The 15,129-nt window shown below is 35.5% G+C and overlaps 1 protein-coding gene across 1 annotated transcript; it reads right to left on the bottom strand.

The window, feature by feature from the left end:
- Positions 1-7,245: 7,245 nt before the first annotated feature.
- LOC149813273 (spermidine synthase-like) lies at positions 7,246-14,885 on the bottom strand. The gene is made up of 9 exons (XM_089990831.1): positions 14,525-14,885; positions 12,125-12,201; positions 11,882-12,004; positions 11,268-11,372; positions 10,326-10,398; positions 9,848-9,919; positions 7,990-8,185; positions 7,768-7,900; positions 7,246-7,553 (listed from the first exon to the last, which is right to left on the bottom strand). Exons 1-9 carry the CDS (start codon positions 14,640-14,642, stop codon positions 7,488-7,490), a joined length of 963 nt encoding a protein of 320 aa, XP_089846957.1. The 5' UTR covers positions 14,643-14,885; the 3' UTR covers positions 7,246-7,487.
- Positions 14,886-15,129: the final 244 nt, after the last annotated feature.

Here is a 15,129-nt window from a genome sequence, read left to right as displayed (position 1 = left end):
ATGCATAGATTCTTCAATAGTATTAGTACTCTTATTAAAAACTCTGTATGCTTTACTATGACTTGAATATCCTAAGAATATGCCTTCAACAGATTTAGCATCAAATTTATCAAGGCTATCTTTTGTGTTAAGGATAAAGCATTTACACTCAAAGACTTTGAAATAGTCTATTCTTGGAGTTCTATCATAAAATAGTTCATAGGGAGTTTTATTCAATAAGGGTCTGATAAGAACTCTATTTGAGATATAGCATACAGTGTTAACAGCTTTAGACAAAAAATATTTAGCAAGATTATTATGTTGGAGCATAGTTCTAGCAGATTCTTGAAGGGTTCTATTCTTTCTTTCTACTACACCATTTTGAGGTGCAGCTCTAGGAAAGACAAAGTTATGAGAGATACCATGCAAGTTACAAAAATTTACAAAAAGATCATTATCAAATTCTCCTCTATGGTCACTACGAATTTTGACAATTGTAGAAGATTTTTCATTTTATAACTTTTTACATAAAATTTCAAATTCACAAAATGTATCACTTTTATTTTTCAAAAATATTACCCAGGTAAATCTTGAGTAATCATCTATAATGACAAAAGATATTTGTTATGATTAAGACTAGCTACCCTAGAAGGACCAAAAAGATCCAGGTGGAGAAGCTCTAAAGGTCTTTTACTTGACACAATATTTTTTTGATTTGAAAGATGATTTTAACAATTTTCCTAATTGACAAGCATTATAAAAATAGTCCTTTTTAAATGAAATTTTAGGTAACCCACGTACCAAGTTTTTCTTAGCTAATTTAGACATATATTTAGAGTTAACATGTCCCATTCTCATATGCCATAAATTTTGAATCATTATTAGCTATAAGACAATGTTCAGTAATATTTTCTAGGTATAATTCATATATATTATTTTGTCTTATACCTTTTAAAATAATATTTTTGTTGGTGTCTGCAATGAGGCATGCATCATGTTTGAAGCTAACATTATAACCTGTGTCACACATTTGACTTATACTTAAAAGGTTATGTTTTAAACCTTTAACAAGGAGAACGTCTTTAATAAGGGGTTTATCAATGTTACCAATGTTGCCACTCCCAATTATTAATCCTTTGTTGTTATCTCCAAAGGTGACGGTTCCTCCTTCTTTATGATGAAGAACAACAAAAAGATCCGGATGTCCTGTCATATGCTTTGAACATCCACTGTCTAATATTCATCTGTTCTTCTTCTTTAGAACCTGCAAAAGATCAAGTAAAACTTCTTTTTGGTACCCGATCGGGTCCCTTTTTGTTAGACTTTGGAACCTATATCCATTTTGATTTGGGTTTGTCTACAGACTTAGAAGAGTACATGGCATTAAAATTGAAGTTGTAATATTCTTGCTTAGGCTTAGTAGAACCTTTGACAAAAGTAGTCCTTTGATTCATATAAGAAGGTCTATTTAGATGAGAGTAACCAATATCATTCTTGTAAAAAGAGAAATTTTGAGAGGATAGGAGTTTGTCCAGGTTCTCTTTCCCTTTGGTAAACTTGAAAATCGTTTTCATAAGGTTTTCAGTTTTGCTTTTTAATTCTGAAATTTCTACTTGAAGATTTTTAGTCTTGGAACTAGTAGAACTGATTTCAAAAGTAAGAATAAAATTTTTCTTTTTCAACTCAGAATTTTCAACACTGAGTTTTTCATTTTTCTGGGAAAGCTCTAAATTTTCGGATTTTAAGATTTTGTTTTTGACAATTGTTTTCCTAGATTCTTCAGAGAGTTCTTGAAAAACATTTAGAAGTTCATCAAAAGAAAAATCAGAAGATTCACTTATAGAGCTTTCTTCTGCCAAAAAACACATATTTGCAGTTTCAGCTTCATCGTCACTCGACTCTTCACTTGTGGATGGTTCTGAATCATCTCATTGAGCATGTAGAGCCTTTTTCTTGAAGAACTTTTTCTTTGGTTCTTCGATTTTGGATTTTCTTTTTAGAAGAGGACAATCACGTCTTACGTGACCTGGCTTATTGCATTGATAGCACATGGTGTCTTCCTTGAAGTCTTTCTTTTCCTTGTGCTTATTCGATAGCTTATTCTTTCTCATGAAGCGCTGAAATTTTCTAGTAAGCAGCGCAATTTCAGATTCCTTTTCTGAGTCCTCATTCTCAGAAATGGCTGGGAAGGCTAGATTTTTCTTTGTAGGTTGTTCCTCTTCTCTTCTTTCTTTCATATGAACTTCATAGGCCATAAGATTACCTATTAAGTCATCCAGGGTAAGCTTGGATAAATCTTGAGATTCTTTAATAGCTGTGGTCTTTTTCTCCCAATCAGTTGTAAGAGATTTCAAGATCTTCTTCACCTTATCGGTCTGGGAATAGGTTTCTCCCAGAGATTTAAGATCGTTGGTGAATCTGGTAAACATCTCTGTGATAGGTATCTTTATTCATTTTGAATAGCTCATATTTTTGAACCAGAGATAAGATCTTAGCTTCTTTTACTTTGTTGGTTCATTCATGAATAACCTCCAGAGAGTGCCAGATATCGTATGCAGTTTCACAGACTGATATTATGTTAAATTCATTTTGATCAATGGCGCAATACAAAGCATTCATAGCCTTTGCATTTAGATTTGCCATCTTCTTCTCTTCATCAGACCATAAACTATAGTCTGAAGATGGGGACGTGTATAGACATTCAACCAATTTCCATACAACAAAGTCAATAGATTTGAAAAATATGACCATCCTGCATTTCCAGTATCCATAGTTGGAGTCATTGAAGAAGGGAGGGCGAGATGCGTGTTGACCTTCAATGTTACGAGCATAAGAGGTTGATGTCATTTGTGTTAAAAGACTTGTTATGTCGAAACCAGCAAAACCTGCTCTGATACCAAATGAAATTCCACTAGAGGGGGTGAATAGTGAAATTCGATATAGATCGATAAAATAAAAATTAAAGACAGTAAGGCACAACACAGTAAACACAGGATTTATACTGATTCGGTCGAGTTACTGACCTACATTCAGTCCCCGAGTAAAACACTTGAGCCTTTCACTATAAAATCCGTGTTACGGGATAAATAGTACAACACTCTTCCTCAGAGGTCTACTTCTCTCAATAGAGAAGGGAAACACCCTCTTTCTCAGAGGTCTACTTCTCTTAACAGAGAAGGGAAACACCATCTTTCTCAGAGGTCTACTTCTCTCAACAGAAAAGGGATACAGTAGATAACAGAAAGTTACAACACTTTCCTAAAGAACCTTCAGAATGATATGCAGAGTATGAATGCACGTATGAAGATTCTCAAAATGTTCTCTTTTTGAAAAAATGGATAGAGTAATCTCAAAGAGAAACAAAATGTTCTTTTCTTTTTCACACAGTTGATTCTTTTATCAAAGAGCTTTTCTTGCCTTTTTCTCTTTATTTTCTCTTTCTTTTTCTATGCTCTTTTTCAGAATATCGAGTAGGAGTTTTTCTCATTTTGAAAGCTCACATGTGTTGTTGTGTTAATACTATTTTGTTTGTATATATATATATATATATATATATATATATATATATATATATATATATATATATATATATATATAGTCTTTAAGAAAATAGTCGTTGCTTTTTTAAATGATTGTCCTTTTGAGATGTGAGGTGTCGGGTGATCTCAAAACATAATTTTATAAAAGAGTGTGTGAAATGATATGTGTACTACATTACTTTTTCATAAAGTCGTCGTTCCATAATTTTAATATTTGAGGTACACTATACGTTGTTTCTAATTATAAATGAGTTTTAATTTGTAATGGGTCTTTTCTCATAATAAATGATTTGTAGTACATTGAACGTTGAGGTGTAATTTTGTCTTTACTCAATTTAATGATTTGTAGTATATTAATAGTTTTCTTACAAATCGTCACTTCATTAGTTAAATGTATGTAAGTACAATAAATGCTTTCTGAAGTACTTTATTTATAAATGGTCATTTCTCAAATGCTTTTTGAGGTGGCATTTAATGTTTACAAAGAGAATGATGGCTTTGAATATAAGTCGACATTCTTGGGTGTGTATTAAATAAATAAAGTCTTTTCCAAAATTAATTGTCTTGTTAGACAATAAGTAGTTTTGTATAAACTAATATTTGTTTTCTCAAATCGTCAATTCAAGATGAACGATTATGAGTTAATACATTTTGTCTTTTTCTTTCATATTTGAAATCATTAGCTTTTATATATTTTCAAGTTGTCTTTTTCATAAATGCTTGTTAGAAGGTACAATTAATGCTTTTGAAATCATGAGCTACTATATCTTGTCAAAATGTGTTTTTCATAAATACTTGTAAGAAAGTACAATGATTTGTTTCAAAAACGGTGTTTTTGAAATATCGTATACTTTTATGAAAGCTTGGCTTTTTATAGATAGATGGCTTGTATGATATTTAAAGCATATAATGTAATATGAAATATGCATGCTTCTGAATGTTCTGTTACATATGACTCTAAAGAAGAAAAAAGTCTTCATCTTGAGGTAGCCGATCTTCTTAGATAATCTTTATGAATGAATGACCCATCAAGCTTTTTCTTCATAGTAGTATGATAGCATCAAATAGTTGTACTTGAACAGGTTGTCTCCATTCTTCTTAGATGAAATAACCTTGCATCAAATACTCGTTAAATGCATGACATATCATATCCAGTCATAATATAACATATTCATGAAAGCATATCATATCGCATGAAAGCATATCATATATTTATCATGTATGACAGCATATCATATTATGTATCATCAAAACATAGTTTCTCAACAAGAAGTGGGTAGAATTGAGTCCTAGTGGTCAATGTTTGAAATCACATAAAGGTGATGTTTTCACCCTCACAAGTTGACTCCTATCATCATAATCATACTTTTAGACAGGTACGGTATGTTTGTACTACGATGAGTAGGATGAGAGGTATGTGGTAACCTCAAAATGTGCAATAACACATTGTTAAAATCACATAATGATGATGTTTGCCTTTACAGGCAAGATACTCGAGTGAGTTGAAAGATCAGAGCATATAGAATGGGTCTTCAGTTAAATAACACCTGACACATCCATTCGACCTATTGTGTTCATCAAGGGATAGAATGGATTGGTACAAAACTCTGATGGACAGGTTGTTAACAACCACCCTTCAGGCAAATGACTCGGTGTCTCCAATCATCGGAGTTCGGGGACGGGACTACCAAAAATTATCCTAAGTGGTAGATCTCATAAACTTCTGCAGAAGTAGGATGCAGCTGTAGTCTACGAATGCTTTTGAGAAATTCTCTTTCGGTCACTGGTTGTCCCTTTAAGAGCGAACTCATTTCGATACCCAGGGTATCTAAAATACATATCATAATAAACCTTCAAATTAGTCTCAGTTGTTTCTATGTGTCGTGTCTTGTGCGTACCCGCAAGGTCAACTAATATCAAAACAAAAGTTATCCTGCTCACATTACTGTTGAATCTAAAATAATTCATATTACTTGTCGAATCTAGATTTGTTCATGTTAACTTGTTGAATTGTGTATCATAAATGAGTTTGATGTATATGTTAGCTTTATTTACAATACTTGTGATTGAGCCTCTTGTATTAATTAAGAGCTTATAGCTTGTGACTATAAACTGCTTATCTTGTGATAGTTAACTGCTTATTTGCTTGTGAGAATCAAATGCTAATGCTAGAGATAAATTACTTCTTGTATAGTTAAATACGCACGCTACTGTAGTTTAATCTGAATTAAATTGTTTATCATGCTACCATAACATGCTTTGCTTTAATTTTTGTTTCATATTATCTTACTTGCATACTTACTGGTTTTCGTGAAACTGACCTATTTTATGGGTGCAGGTGATGAGTAGGCTTACCAAACAGCCAATGGCAGGATGCGAGATGGCCTGAGACTTCACTCTCCTGTTCATAGTTTTGTGTCCTGAATACCTGTTTTGGTTTTGAGTTTTGTATAATGGAAAACCCTTAATTTTGTATAACTGAAGTTTATCATTAATGTATATTTGGCTCACTAATTGTTTTATTAAAATACTTTTGAAAACGATGGTTTTGATGATGAATTTTTACTGTAATGTGCCCAAAGTTGTCAACTTGTTTTGCTTTTCAAAAAAAAATTATTTTCGCTGATAAAAACTCTGAAAAATGAAAGGTTTTCTAAGTATTTTTTAAAAGTTTATAAGTTTGAAATTTTGGAGCGTTACAGGAATACCGTTAAAGGTCGTACTACTGAACTTCTGATCGCCCACTGGTTGCAAGTTACAATTCTTTCACATGAAAAGATTTTGATAAAAATGCCTTTTATGATTCACCACTGTATAAAACCTTGGAGCTCCCTTCGAGTTGGACTATCACCTTGATACTGAGCTTGGTCTTTTGCACTGGATGCATTTGCTAAAACATGGGATATGTTTCCTTTTAAGTTAGATCATCACCTTGGTATTGAGTTTGGTCTTTTGCTCTTGCATTTGCTCAAAGATGGAACATGCAATTTGTTTTTAAAAGCCCAAAGTTACCCAACTAGTTGCAAGTTACAATCCTCTCATTTGGAGAGTGATAAAAATGCCTCAATATAACAAGGCAATTGGGTTCTTTGGCCAAACCATGGTCATTTTGGCCAGTTTGCAGTAGGTTTTGTGATTACATCTCAAACCTCCACCTAGTTTTTAATTGACGCATTCAGATCTATGCATGACATGTGACTGTGATATATGACCATGCTAAGCTCCTGATTGCAAATAGATCCAACCACCGAAAAACGGACTCATGTTCGCAATGCAGTTGACATAACCCATTTAGATCTCATTGGGCGACCCCTCGGAGCAATCCAACGAGCAAAATGAGAAGGTCAAGACCACCTCCAAATTCCATAGAGTGATGAAGGCATTGACCAAGATTGCACCAATATAACCATTTGCAGGAAAAGGGTTCCGCATCCTGCACAGACAAGACACCTTTCAAGAGCATGACCGCTTTCAGAAGCACCAAATGTATGCCTTGATCAGTAGAGATTTTTCTACATCACGTATTGCATTTTGCGGAAACCAAATTTAGACCATTTTCTTCTCGACTCAGACGTCCTAAAATCAACTGACACTCAAAGTTGAGCATGACGAGCATCACATTGCAATATCTAGGGCAATAATAAAGCATATCCCATCATAACCTAGTTATTTTAAAAGCAAACACAAATGAGTTGCAGCCAAACAGCTGTCTTATTGAGAACCAAAATTTCCATAAGAAAAATAAATATTATTGTGTCAATATTTATTGTTGCAGATCTCATGCCCTTGAAATTTCAATAAAAATACAGTAGCGTTACTACGACATCGCACCACAACATTCTCATGTCAAGACTCCACATGATCAACCGATCTGTTTGCAGCCAAACTGACTCAAGATGGAACTGGTAGTAGTAACAAATAGCTTTGCACAGAAAGCAGCTTTCACTCGTTGTATCCCTCCAGCAAGTATTACTTAGCTTTGGAATCAATAACCCTCTTTGCGAAGGATGGCAAGCAGAAAGCAGCCGAATGAATCTGAAAATCGATATGATCTTGTGATGAGTATTACAGAAACAGGCTTATACGGGCAAATCTGATTTAAAAGTTATCAAATCGGTTGACTAGCTTATGTTAGCTTTCACCAGTAGAGTTGGCCTATATCATCCAAGCCTCCAAGTGATTCAACTCCTGTAACCTAAGATTCTTTGTGTATTACAGCAAGAAAAGAAATTAAAGGATAAGGAATCACCTCAGAGTTGTAAAATTTCAAAGGGCGACTTCCTTTGCCTTGATTACCATTTTCAACGTCAATGGGATTCACCGGGTGGCGAAAATCAACAGCTGGACCCTCAGTCGAGCAGAGCATGAACCCAATAACACCACTGGAATAATGCAACATATGTAATTTATCAAAACAAAAATAAACCAAATCAAATATTTGACTAATTAGCAAATTCTCTAAAAAGGCTACCTTGGGTATGTTGGCACTGTCGTCCATGCGTAGTTGACAGAGCCCTTGAATATCTGGCGACAGTTAGAGACCAGATCTTCTATTATGTGCATATGCAACCAGATACTTTCTGCCTGTGTGCACACCACTCCTCCTGGGCGAAGTACTCTAGCTACCAATTCAAAGAAAGGCTTCTTGAAAAGTTCTTCAGCCGGTCCTATAGAATATAGAATCATTTGTTAGTAAAGATCATGGTTACCAGAAACTTCTACATATCCTCAGGAGCTTGCTTCCCAATAAGCTGCTACAGGAGCCAAAACTAAGCACTTATGAAACTCGCTTCCAGTGTTATGGGAGGCACACTTGCATATATATGAGGTTTTGGGCGAAGTAATTGTACTTCTGTTAAAAATCAACAGATTTACGCATCTACGGAATTGCGATTCCTATAGGAAAAAGAAATATCAGCTGACCTATTAATTGAATCAAGGGATAAATTATAAATGACAACCCAATTTTAATTTGTTCAAACTTCAAAATATAAGAGGATGCAGTTTTTCATTAAACCCAAAAGTCATATAGCTAATTCATTTAGAAGACTATCAAGAGAAACATGTTTCAGTTTGCTTCTCAATACATGAAGAATGTGTACACTGTCATGTATTCTTCCGCATATAATTCATGGACTTTTATGCTAAAGGTAATCTGGCATTTATTAATTTGCCACTTATTAATTATTGTGACTTTAATGAATATATCAATTTTTGCCTTTATATTTAATAAACATATAATAAAATAATTCTGCAATACTATAAACAGAAAAAAAATCAAATTACATGAGCAATTTTCTAAAAAAAATAAATCAGCTAGTTGAGATTGGATTAGTAGTATCATATAGTGTGATAATTTTGGATTTTTTATTTCTAAACTATACAAGCTTCCTAATTCACATCTTAAACATTTCCTAACGGCTTGTCACTTCTTCACGTGAACCTAAAAAGCCCTCATTCCTCACTTCCACTTCCTGCATCGTTTCTGGATTCTGCTTTCCCTTTTGGCAATCTTGGTGCAGATAGGAAGTGTAATTCTGGCAAGAAATATGAAAGGATCCAGTATATAAAATCTATAGACCAGGCAGACCAACTCAAAACTCCAACTGCTCATGCATAGATATACCAGGATGACTGCAACTCAGTAGAGTTAGATTTACTTGATTCAATCGGAATAGGGCTGGTAAACGAACCGAAAAGCTCGTGACTCGGCTCGTCATGAAATCATTTAAACGAACCGAGCCACAAACAGCTCATTTAGCTTAAACGAGACAAGCCCAAACAGAGGGTGTTCGGCTCAGCACAGCTTGAGAGAGCTTGTGTGTGTGTGTGTGTGTGTGTGTGTGTGTGTGTGTGTATATATATATATATATATATATAAAGAGAAGGATAAAAGAAAAACATATACATAAAATATGAACTATTAATATATAAAATATATATATTAAGTATAATATATAAAAATATGTAGATTCTATGTATAAATAACATGGAATGGTTTTACACAAGCCAGCTCATGTTCAGCTCGTCTCATTCAGAGAGGCTCAGCTAAAAATGAACACGAGCCGAGCCTCGAGCTCAATCCATTTGTAAACAAACCGAGCCTGAACATGCCCTGTTCAGTTCGTTCGGCTCGTTTACCAGCCCTAATTTTGAAACAAGACGATCTCCTCTAAATCATCTTAACTAATAGCTACTGGCTAGTCAAAGGAAGCTCAACAGAGTTGAATCACACAGTGATTAAGGCCAAATCACAAGAACCAACTTGGTGCACCTTCAAGTCCAAGTAGGAACTTTTGATACTTTGAACTGAGAAAATGTGTGCATACCTATTGGATCAGAAGAGTCGACGATAACTGCATCATAAGTGCCTTCAGGCGCAGACTTAAGAAAAGCAACTCCTGCAGAAAGAGAAACAATGAATATGAGCAGAACAAACCAAATAATGGTTCAGTACATGATACAAAGAAATAAATCCTGAGTTGGTCCCTTTTCGTCAACTAACACTCGAAAAGATTTACGACAAACAAACAAAAAAAATGACCAAAGTCAGCCAGAGGCCGTGTGGTATGTCTATAAGTTCACAGACTCTGCTGACCCAGCATGTTCCAGCAACTTGGCCAACATGTTTCATGATGGCCCAAGTTTTATGAGCCAATATTTGTGCACACTGCATTAATGCAGGCAAAGATCCAATGTGCACATGTTATCAAGTCCCAAATACATGATTTTGAACTTCCTTGCCAACCGCTAAAGGTTCCGAAATGACAATACCCTTCCAGACTAAGAAAAAGAAAGAGCTCATACCATCACCAATGTGGAGATTGACACGGGGATCTTTAAATCCTACAGCTAGGTCAGGAAAAAACCGTTTAGAAACCTGGAAAAGAGAAGCACGTGGTTTTAGCATTCTTGCACTCACATGAATATAGAACATGATAAATATCTGTCGCTTACAAAAATGAACCCCTGGAACATCGGTGGTGCAATGATGTAAAAGGGAAAAAAGAAGGAAACACATACTCAAGATATCTTTCAAAAACTTAATTTTGCACACACATACAATGATACAAAGTATTATTAATGATGAAAATAAATACACACAAGGAACACCAGATCACTGAAGGTCCAGTTCAAAGACTTAAATCATTTTCTCCTTGCTAGAGCATTGGCGTGCCACTGTGCCAACATGTCTATCATAGTGGCGGGGTTAGGTTAGACATGAATCAATGCGCAAAAGCTATTCCAAGAATATTCTATCAAAAGCAATGCCAATGAAACCCAAATCCTTTACTAATGTTTAAGTAAAACAATGGACCTAGAATCGATGACAAGCTACTAGTTTCCTTAATAGGAATTCATACCAAAAATCAATGGACGTGGGAGAAGAACCACATCTGTATTTAAAAGAGTCTCATGGTTAACAGGAAAACATTTAGTTGCCACAGGAACAAAGAAATACACAAAAAAAAAAATAGCAAAGAACCAACTTATTGATAGTTATGCATATTTGGACGAACTGTATCTATCAGCATACTGAAAGCAATTGATTTTAAAATGGGAAACAAAAATGGATCCAATTTTTTCTCTATTCAAAAAACACAGGATAGATTGGTTTGGGTTTCTGTTGACTAACTAAATACATTAACTAAGCAAAAGTTGACCAGCATTCTTCCACAAACAAAGTATCAGCATCAAAAGAAGCAACTAAAATATGCAGACAAACATTTTAAATGTAATTTAACTTACTTCCACAACCATTGCATCAATTTCACATATATCAATTTGTTCCACAGAAGTATGGGATGAAACTTCCCTCAGAACACCACCATCACCTCCTCCAATGACCAACACCTGCATAAAGACTATCAAGTTAAAAGAAAAAAGATTCCATATTTCAATCCCCACAATAAATATATTCAACTGTTCATCGCTCCTTGTGAAGACACAGTTAAGTTGAAAATTTGAGTCACTTTCTCAGATAAAATCAGCTGATACTCCTAGTCTTAAGTTAGATTCAGAGCACATGAAAGATTATAAAAAGAGTTGGTTCACATAATCAAATTGAACAACACAATCTCAATAACAATTAAATTCAGACAAGAAACATAGTCCAAATTGAATTTACAAAGCTTAGGTTGAATATGTTGCCAGAAAAAAAAAGGAAAACATTGAACATCCTGGGAAAAGAAAACATATTTCTAGCAAAAAGGAAGTTGAAGGATATCATTGGTTTGGAATTTCATCCAAGTAATACTCCTCATCTGAGAACAGAACCCAGGGGCTTGGGAGATGTGTGACAGAGTTCAAGACAGCCTTTCAAAAATATGTGATGTTATCCATAAACAAGAGAGAATGAATACCTTTTTAGGACTTGGAATGGAGCAAAGTGGAAGGTGAGTTATCATTTCTTGGTAGGCACACTCATCCCTCTCTGTGACCTGAATCACCCCATCCAAAACAAGGACCTTCCCATATGTTGATGACTGTAAGAGAAAACAACCCCACCTAATTATTGCTCAAATCTATTCAAATATAAAATGGATGATAAATATCAAAACAAAGCGAGAAATGGAAAAAGAGAAATCACTGTGAAGTACAGATACCTTGAACACAATAATGTCTTGGTAGTCAGACTTCCCCTGGAAGAGGATTTCCTCAATTTTCAGGGAGTGCGCTTCTCCTGTACATTGTCACATAACACATCTAAGCAATGCATAGAGGCAGAGCGCTAGGAGATTATATTGAAGCATTGCAGTACTGTTCATATCATTAATTATATGATAAAGGTCAAGAGTTAAATAGACTAGAACATGAACAGTTCACATAATCTCAGAGTAATACAACCGTACATTCCATAATCCTTAACAACGTTATGTATTTTATTTACAATATGTTTGTGTCTTCCTATGGATTATGTCAAACAACATTTTGATGAAGTCTTACTGTTCTTCTACTGGGTTTGAGACTAATAAATATGTCAGCACAAACGACCACGATCATCATGTTGCAACATGTTTAACATCTGTCAACTTAAAGACAATAGTTGGTGGTAAGGACAAGCTTCACGACTCAGTAAACAACTCAACCTTGGTCGCACATACAATAAGAATGTGTTTGAGGCCCGTGTCATGAATAGAAGATTCGGACAAAACAACATCAATTTGAGCTAACTCCTACAGCCACAAGACCTGGCCAAGTCAGGTTAATCCATGAAGTCCATGGCTCCATGCAAATATATTAATGTACCACTCAAGCAATAAAAGAATGCCTCAGTATTTTGGCCTAGCATTCCAAATTGCTCAACTACAAGAATGTGTTTAATGTGCTCGGGCTCAATGGCCTTTCAGATATACATATGTTCACTCAAGACTAGCAATAAATTACAATGCACCTCATCTTGGATTGGATACTTGAAGACAAACCCTACATGTACAAGGGCAGGAAGGGCCCTACATTTCTTGAACTGACTGTCCTTAAGCAAACATATTCCCTTAGTATCAAATTTAACTAACATCAACATGCAAGCGCTGTTATTCTTTAGTTAACCGACCTAAAATTTGGGAGATCAACATAGAGCACAGCAACAATACATCATTGTTCAATGTCTAAAAGATCACTGTGAAATGAAAGTGTGCACAGTCATTCAAAAATGATACTGGTTTCTAGCTAAGAGATTGTATTATGGCATTTGATCTTCAGAAGCCCTTCACGATCCCAATGACTCAGCTTCAAAAGATGGGAAATACATTGCTTTGAAGAAAAAAAATTACAGTCTACATGTCTCAAGCATAACTTCACAGCCTCAATCACTTAAAAACCATCTACGCGTCTCATGCATAATTTAACAGCCTCAGTTGCTTAAATAGCTCGTTCGAGATAGGCATTTGTTGTATCCCCCCAGGTTTACTATGAATTTAAGAGTTGATAGAAGACACATTGGAACATGCAACAGAAAACAGCAATTCGTAATGCTGCTTATAAGCAAATTGATGTGTGTTTTTATGTGTATCTTCCTGATCCTTTCTATCACCTGCACAATTTCAATTTGAACTAATGCAATGGAGATACCTCTTTGTCAAGGACAAAACTGATGGTCCAAAATTGCACCGTAATTCATCTCTTTTTCATGCAGATTATCTCGCCAATCTCATTTCTTCCATGAAAATTACAGAGAAAAAGGCATGTTTCCTGCATATTTTAGTTTATAGCAACAATCTTGATGGCTATGACAAACGAGTAACGCAACCATTCATATCCTAATTGATATAATATCATCGAGCTTGCCCAGCCAACATTCAAAAGCACAGGTCAGCCCTACTTACCTAGAATTTGTTAACAGATGGGACATCAGAATTGAGAAATTCATGTTTGGATGAATTTCCAACTATCTGTCATGGACATGGCTATCTTGTGACTTTCTCCTTAAGAGAAGTATATGAAAGCATACGGGCAAAAATCGAGTAACCATCAGATGAGACATGTTTCTACTGTCGATTCGAGCTACAATTAGCACCATGCGCTACATACTCGGCATCTGAAGAACGTAGAAAACAAATAGTGGGAACACATGCCACCATCATATTTTGACTCAAACCAGCGTCAGAACAGCCATCTCTACATATGACTGTTTCCAATGCCCCAAAAAAACAGAAAATGCTGTGTGTGTGTGTGTGTGTGTGTGTGTGTAGAGAGAGAGAGAGAGAGAGAGAGAGAGAGAGAGTTCTGAAGATATATCTTTGAGTTGAGAGTATGCTTAAAGCTAACATTAATAGATAGGAAAACACTTATAGCATGTCAAACCAATAAGAGAAGGGAGCAAAAATAAGCATCGTTCCTCACAATCCATAAAAAGAAAACAAGTGATGCACAAAAGGAGAGAGAGATGAGGTCCATTAACCAAAACTCAGGAAAGAACAATCATTACAAAGGGGGGGGAGTGGAAAAAAAAAACAACCATTACAAGAACACCAAAAGGAGAGATTGAGGGAAGGGGGATGACCCACCTGGCCACATGGGGCTCATCTCGGAGAACCAACCGGGAACAATAGCATTGATGCCGTTCTGCGCACCAGCGTCACCGGCCGATGATGGGTTCACAGACTCAGTTGGTGCTGCAGCCATCTCACTGCTTCCTTTCCTCCCCCTTATTGCTTTTCACAAACAGAGAGAGAGAGAGAGAGAGAGAGAGAGCAATGATTCAGAAAAGCATGGCGCCTGCTTTAAAAAGAACGCCTCCCCTCAAAACGCCAAAAACATAAAAGTAAAAATAAAAATAAAAATATAGGGGGTGGCCCCAATGACGTCCGTATTTTAGGCCATATTAGCTGTCCAACTCCAACCCTTTCGCATCAAAACCTAGCCTCAGGTCTCGAGCTCGACTCATTTCGGTAGATAAAACAAGCTGAGCTTTAGCAATACACATAAACGAGATGAGCTTGATTAGGCAATCAAGCTCAGCTGAGCTTGATTAGGCAATCAAGCTCGGTTGAGCTCGATTAGTTCAATTAATAAGCTTGATTTGCATAGTTATATAATACATCGAATTAAGGTGTTTGCCTTCGTTCCACGAAGGAGGTGGGTAGTTTGAAACTCACTGTTTTCAGTGCAG

This window comes from Nuphar pumila, chromosome 16, assembly GCF_984573655.1.
Source record: "Nuphar pumila chromosome 16, dmNupPumi1.hap1.1, whole genome shotgun sequence".
NCBI classification, from domain to species: Eukaryota; Viridiplantae; Streptophyta; class Magnoliopsida; order Nymphaeales; family Nymphaeaceae; genus Nuphar; species Nuphar pumila.
This window is presented reverse-complemented; position numbering and strand designations above follow the sequence as displayed.